General features: G+C 43.8%; 1 protein-coding gene across 1 annotated transcript in view; it reads right to left on the minus strand.

The window, feature by feature from the left end:
* The window catches only part of CPS1 (carbamoyl-phosphate synthase 1, mitochondrial), an 87,587-nt gene extending 80,504 nt beyond the window's left edge, over positions 1-7,083 (minus strand). The window contains exon 1 of the mRNA XM_010080238.1: positions 6,961-7,083. Coding sequence (XP_010078540.1) covers positions 6,961-7,083 — 123 coding nt within the window. The remainder of the gene's footprint in view (positions 1-6,960) is intronic.
* Between the last annotated feature and the right edge of the window lie 762 nt (positions 7,084-7,845).

Raw genomic sequence — 7,845 nt, forward strand, 5'->3', positions numbered from 1 at the left:
TCAACATTTGCTCAAGGCTTGCTGCTGAGGACGCTGGCTCTCATTCAGCTGTGATCTTTGATAGCTGTTTAACTTCGGTTGCAACTTGTACAGCTAAGCTGCTAAAAATAAGTGTAGGCTTAGTTGGACTGGTGTCAGACAGCAACATTCAAAATACCAGTCCGTTCCATTGTAGGACACAAGAACAGAGGAACTCACGGATCAGACAGACACTCACGGTCTCAGTTACCTCAGGGTAGGCATAAATTGTGCTGGACAAAGTAGGTATGGAACAAGCTGCCCAGAGGAAAACTTCCCAGAAAACTGCACCTCTTTCAGAGAGTGTTTAGCAGAACTGAGTTCCACACTAACTGTGGGGTCCCTTAATGACTTAATCACTACTTTACAGCTGAGGAAAACAGGACACAGACAGTGACTTCTACAAAAGCCATTAAGAGACTCAGTGGCACAGGGTCTTTGCGCATACCAGACTAAACACACCATCTTTTGCCTCATTTGGAAATGAAACCTTTCTTAGCCTGCCCAGGAACTGAATGGGAAACCACCTGGGAATTCCAGTTTCTACCAAAAAAATAATGAACACAACAGAATGAGTCAGGAGATTCCCTCGGATATTGGTGTCTACTCACATCAAATTGGTGAGGAAATTCCCTCACCAATGACACGCAGGGGAAGAGAGAGAGAGTAAGCAAAACTGGAAATAGATTTGCCAATTAATTTTTGGGCTTAAAAGAATTTGGACAATGAACCTTTTGGGCCCTGAGAAACTTCCACTTCTGGAATGCCAGTACAGCTGCCTCCTGGGCACAGAGCTGCAGTCACAGAGCGACCACCAGTGCAGAAAGCCCAACGGTCTGTGCCACAGGAGATGGGCCAAGCACATCCTCCAGACAAGCACCTCTCTTCATGGCTTAACTTCATGTTGGGGTTTTTACAGAACAGCTCCTCTTACTGGGATTTTTTTAAAGAAGAATCAAGATCAATTTGCTGTAGAAAGGAGCAGGAGAACTACTTTCCATTAGCCATAAATCAAATGAACAATCACAGCAAGGAGAAATTTCATTCCCAGCATTGAACATTTTGTAACAATCACAGCAAACATTCATCTAGAGCTCCTCTGCAGTTATAAATACTGCACAGATCAATTACTAATGTACTGCAAAACACACTAAAAATCAAACTGCACTGCCAGGTAATTGAATTCTGTGCATCTGGGATGCTTTTACCCTTGCATTTTTTCCTCATTAATGTCAAACATCCAGTCATTCTCAAAAGGTTTAGCCATCATTTTCTGAGCCTTCCCACATCACTGAGTGGGATAGTCAGCAACACTAAAATCATCCATCCCCCTCCAGTCATAAATACATTTCTTGTGGCTAAACCTCCAGATTTAGCCCAATAAGAATTACAGTTTGGTCAGCTCCCTATTCTCACTAAGCCTCTCATTACAGAAAGCTGCCGCATACCCAAAGCATGACAAAGCACAGAGGGCACCCATGTGCCTCAGATCGGGCTTTGGACAGGACCTCTGCCCTTTCTGAAGCCTGCTGGAAACCCAGCCCACACCACTGACATGGGAGACTGACTGTAGGAACTGGTTTCTCCCAGCTTCCCAGCTTCGGTTTCAAGAGATGGAACTCTTCCCCCAGGACACAAGTTTGAGTCCACCCAAATATCAGCTCCAGTTCAAGCAAGCCCTACCACTTGTTGGAACAAGTTGGGGTAATCGCCTGAATCACAGTCCCAACTGCAAACACAGCCTGGGAGAATCCTTCAGGAAGCAAAGTCCACAACGGTGGAATGACCAGAACAGTTAAGATCAATCTAACTCCTGAGGGCCAAAATCCAGAGCAATCACTGTGACCTTTAGAGCCCCACCCTCACTATGGTAGTGGACAGGAATCTGCATGTCTTTCCTCCCACCACAGACCACCTGCCTTTCTACGCTCCAGCACAGAAATAATTTCTGTCAATCAGAAGCCCCCGTTGTACTATTAGAGCCGCTACACAGTGTTCAAGTAATGCAGAAGAATGTCCCCAAGCAGCCATAATCTGCCTGCCAGTTCAGATACAGCAAAGAATAGATGTTCAAATGTTTCCCTCCCTTACTTGATTTATTATTCTTAATTAAGTGGTTGGTTTGTTTGTTAAGCATTCTAGAAGCAATTATTCTTGCTTACATTTCCAGCGGAGGTGTTACCATATCCCTAAGCTGCCAGCCTACCTTATCTTTTCAGTTTTGTTTTTAATGTGAAAAGTGATTTACAGGCTATAAAGAAGGCCAGTTGGCTCAATCAGGGATTAGTTGGGAGAGATTTTAACTTTCAAGAGAACAACAGGCAAGAAATAAACAAAAGCCCCAGAGCTTCCATGAGGTCCTGTTGTCTCCCCCCTTCTCAGAAGCATCCCCATGTAGTCCTGGATAAATCTCTGTTGTAGTCTCAACCAAAATGTTTCTTCCACACATACCCCCAGTGTGAGAGAGACTGTTTGCCATCTGATTTCTCCTTCCTACACACCAGTAGCCTTACCTTTAGCAGAGCTCCCTGTGCTCCAGAGATGCTGCAGGCCTCTTGAAGAGCTTTGAGGATGGAGATGGCTAACAGAAAGGGTCATGCTGTTGCTGCAATATTGCTAGATTTTGTGCACTTTGTCAAAGTAACTTGAAGAGTTAACTAATTCAGGTCCCACTTCACTAAACACTGCACACATGAAGTAAACAAAGCATTGTAGCAGTTAACAAAAAACCCAAAACAATAAGAAAGTGAAAAAATTGATTTAGTTCCACTCAGTTCCCTGCTCTAGCAGCCCTTCCCATCTACAGGACGGATGATAAAGATATGTAAAATTTAAAAGATCTGCAGTACAATTTGCTTTTTAAAGCATGTCTGCTACAACTCCTGTACTGGAAAGTGAACAGGTAATTCTTCCTCTTTTCTACTTGCCTCACAGAGTAACCAAGTCAAGGAAGTCAAGCTTTTTCCCCTCAAAGAAATCCCTGTTTGTCTTGGCAAGGCCAAGCTGAACCCTGAACGCTGGACTGCTGAAGGACTGTGAGTATGCCCAGTACTGAAACCAGAACAAGCACTGAAGTACAGCAGGGACACAGCTGGGACTCAGTTTCAGCACAGGCCAATTTGTTTCCCTCCAGTAAGAAGATGATAAAACATCTCCTTTCTAAGTCAGGCCATAATTCCACACAGCGCAACAGCCTCTGCTGCATTGCTCGGCACACAGATCTGGCTGTCTACCTAACAGCCAACATATCAGAAGCGCAGGAGCTGCCAAAAGCCACCAGATTTCTTCTACAGTAGAAAGCTGGTGCCAAGACTGTGCTACATCGACTCTCTCAAGACCAAATAACCCCCAACAAAGGAGGAGTTTTCTCTTTGACAGAAAAATGTCTCTTCTAGTGAGCACTATGCCATCACAGGCTGGAAATCCATTTGGACATTGCTAACAGTCAAGACTTTCTTTGCCAACCCTTTTATATATGTAGATATATATATATATAAAAAATTTAATTTTATCACATTTGCTTCTGGCTAAAATTAAGAGAAGAAGAAAGGGCAGGAATAAAAAAATCAATCGAAAGCCAGGTCAGTGTCTTCGGATACACCAAAGAAGATTCACACTTAAGCTAACTTTAGAGAGAAGCTTTGGATTAGTTCTTCTACCATCCAAGCCAAAGAGAAAGCAAAGCCAGAAACAGAACACAGGTACCATGGTGCCAAAGTCACAGCTCCTACAATTTGAACTCTTCTCAAGGCTGTTCACAACAATGCTGCAAATCTTTGTTCATGACAAAAGTTAAAGGAGGAGGGGGAACCAAGAGAGGTGAAGCAGCTAGCAGAAGTCAGCGAGCACCCAAGGAAATGAGCAGCACCCCTTTCCTCCCCACAGTAGCAGCTCATTAAGTTCTCCCCCTCTGTAGGGGAACAGGCCCCATTTTACCTCCCCTTCACTTTCACCTCCAGCGGGAGAAGAGCAGAGTAGATAGTGACTGATCTTTCACCTCCTCACCCATCTCTCTGCTTCCCTTGCAGTCATTTTCTCAGTTACTTTCCACCTGCCTCAAAATATATTTGAAAAACCCTTTTACAGTAATCTGAAATAGTTTCTAAAGCCAGTGCCCAAAAAATATTTTCTCCACTCCCTCTCATTTCTAACTATATTTTTAGCTTGCTCGTGATGGTTTTTATAGCTCCCCCAATCCTCTCCTTACTGAGCCAGCTATAATGTTACAAGCCACCTATTTATTGATTGTACGACTCTTTACATCCCTGTTTAACTACACTGGCCTCAGATGAACATTAAATGATGTGAGCTTCGAGCTGCAGTCTCTCTGCCTTTTCCTGAATTATAAAGAAGCTTGATTACCCTAAAACCAGTGATGCCAAGCACCCCTACAGAGAGCCCACAGGGGTCTCCAATCTGCTCTCTGTGCCCCTCTTTCCCCGTGGATGCTCCATCTCTCCTTTAGAACTGAAGGATGGGATGCAACAGGGAAATACGGACCTGTGAGTCCCCATATCTTAAGACTGCTCACCTACAGTGGTGTTTCCCCACATATACTGAGTTAAACTGGACAGAAAACAGTCTTGGGAGAAGAATTATCAGGCACACTACTAAAATGACCACCTCTCCCTCATGCTCTCTAATACTTTACTTAGCTTATGTATAGGTTAGAAACATGTTTTCATTGTATTTTGTTACTCTCCCTAAAATAGCCCACTGAGAAAAAACAATAAAAGGCAACTAAATGCTCATTTAAGCCTGCAGTAATGAGAGAATGAGATCATTATCTACACCGCCATTAGCCCCCACACCTTAACTACTTTCCATTTCACTCTTTCTTCAACCTTCTTACAAATATCCATTACCCCTAATGATGGCTGGAATACTAAACCCAGCCATAAGTCACTACTTGGTCACTTGTCTCACAACTATACTTAACTTCCACACTCTGACACAAAGCTATACAATAGGTTGGCTTTTTAGGACCATTTTCCTTAAATTTTCCCTCAGGCCTGCTGCTTTACTGCTTGCATATGTATATTAGAGAGTCTTGTCCACTTCTGTTTCTGTAGGTCCCATGGAAAAAGGTGTATAAGCCTGACACTGTCTTAAAGCAAAAGCCCCAGGCCAGGAAAGATTCAAGTTTTTGTATTCCAGATTCTAAATTGAAACAGAATCATGTGGCCCCTGGCAAAGGTGGTAGTAAAAACCTGAGCTGAGATCTCAAAACAGGCTCCTAAACTACACTACTTCTAAGCCTTCTTACGCTGCATGAGTTCAAGCATCCACTCTGATGCTGCACAAACTCCTGTGAGTATTAAACTCAAGTCTAATAAGGAAACAACTTCTCCAGTGTCAATGCCAAGGCAGAAGATGTCACATAATATATGTCAGAGAGAGACTTCTGGGGCTAGCTGGCTAGCATCACACAACATGGTGAGCCAGCTAGTCACAGTGCACGTACAAATGTTCCACCACACTCAGCACTTCAGATGCACAGTAGGTCTCGGCCACCCTGCAACAGATCCTCTCACACACCCCGAAACAGAAAGAGGGCCCAATCCCTTCTGACCCATCTGGGGTATACTTGCAACTGCTGGGAGGTTAAAATAGCTCCGAAGGGTTTCACTTGGCATTACTTTCTTAACAGGTATTCATTCTCCTTGCCTTCAGCATTGGCACCATTGGCTTTAAGCAATGACTCCTCAGCTTTACAAGCACAGCATTAGGTAGATGCTGGAACAGCTGGTACTGTAACTTCATCAGAGCAGGGCAGCAGCTTTCCATAAGCATGAAAACTTCTTAATTGGATGCCTCAGCATTATGAGATGTGACCTTGTAGGTCTGTTGCCGTGCAGTCCTTGAATGAGTGACACCATCAATCTGTCACTTAAGATGACAAATCCAAACTTCAGATGTTAATCCATCAGTATAAGAATGCATCAGATCCAGTCTGCTACAGGTGCCTGCCAGAACTATCCCAGGCTGCGTAACGAAAGACAGTGTCTCATCAAAAGCTGAACCAGCAATCCTAACCATGAGCATGGCAGAAATAACTGACACAGCTCCAAAAAGCAAGAGACGTTATCAGAGGCAACAGAGAGAAGTGTGGATGGCCTTCCAAGAGAACCCTTCAGTCGTGCTTAGTTGGCTTGACAGTTTCTAAAACTCGAGTGAACTTCGGTGTACCTGCATGGACTCCTGTTCTACTATACTGGTGCTACAGGCTGTCACCAGGCCAAGTTGCAAGATCCCCTTTTCAATGTAAAGTGCATGATGACAAAATACTGCCAGTGATACAGAATTCACACAGAAAGTCCCAGGTCACCACTGTGCTCTGCCACACCTGCCCGAGTTACACTAGCAAAGCTGGTCACATGCAGCTCTTGTAACAAAGAAGAAAAGAGGGTTAGCGAAATGAAGTAAGGGGTTTCAGCCCCAATAAATCAAGAGCTGATACAGTGATGCATTCACAAAGAGCTGTTTACCTCTCCAATTTATCTCACAGTCACCATGGTTTCCAGTATATTGAAAATGGACCCTTTGTGGATCCAATAGGATTAATCACATGCTTCGAGTGATGCATGTTTTTAAATATCTAGCTGATTCACACTCATATGGACTGAAGGGTCTGCTCTGTTAGCTATCAGTCCTACAGAAGGGTGGAGTGTTTCTGAAGAAAACACCATATAATAATTAACTGAAACCCTGAACTTCCACCTTTTGGTGCAATTTACCTTATAATTTCCATTCCAGACTACACAAAAAGTGTGTTTGCTTAGCTAATAAAACCATTTAGCCAAGCAACCCCCTTGCTTAGGGTTCAGGCAAATCTCCTTTGGTTCAATTTTAAGTGTCTAAGTAAGCCCTGTTATCTGCAACAAGATATCTCTTAGCATGCCAAACACGTCTATTAAACCACAGTAGCTCAGTTACTGTTACCTTGATGTTCAACAACCTGGTACCAGTCCTTGAGAAACTCCAGTGATCAGCAGACACATTGCAAAACTCCAATCTGCCTTTCAAAGTCTTCATCATTTTGCAAGCTGTCAAAATTCTTGTCATCTTGAAAGTTGCTGATCGGTAACTAAACTTTAAAGAAAACAAGACAAAACAAAAATCCGCTTGTATGTATTTCTTCAAGATTTGGTGCAGACAATATACTTTTGCAGATTACAGGGGAAGAGAACAGAGACACAGCGGGTGTGCTGGACTGACTGGACAGCACTGCCCTACACCTTCCCATTTATTCTGCCATTAAAAGTCTCTGGTGCAGCCCCACCTCCTCCCGCCCCTTCATGGAGGGGTGCTTGCTTAGACACCCTTGCAACACTTTCCTTCAGGTTGGTCTCCGAGCACTGTTGTAGGGGTTGCATCACAGGCCAGGCGCTAGCTCTGCCTGCTGGAAGACAGCAAAACCTGCTGGCGAAATCATACCCACAGTCCTCATGCTCTGATCACCTGGGTTTCAAATGAAGACAGTCCTCACACACTGAAACAAACACTTTACATTTCAGTAAGAGACAAGGAACAGCACCACTTGTTCTCCTAATAGCACGTGGTCTAGGCAAATTAAGACAGTCTGTTCATAATGTGCTTTTGAGTGCTCTCCAACGAGTAATCTGGGGTCTGTACGTTAGCTAGTAGGACAGCCTGTGACTGCTACAAGCATGGTCGTACTAAAAGAAGTGGGAAGACCAAATTCTGTGGAAAGCTGTGGTCTTTTTATTCTGTGTTTGGAGAGTACACACTCACTAGAAGCCCTAGCACAGGTCCCAAAGTGCTGCCTCTCCCCAAATAAACGAAAAGGGCATTATCAGGAAAAAC

The sequence above is a fragment of the Pterocles gutturalis genome, unplaced genomic scaffold (assembly GCF_000699245.1).
Source record: "Pterocles gutturalis isolate BGI_N339 unplaced genomic scaffold, ASM69924v1 scaffold6664, whole genome shotgun sequence".
Lineage (NCBI taxonomy): Eukaryota > Metazoa > Chordata > Aves > Pterocliformes > Pteroclidae > Pterocles > Pterocles gutturalis.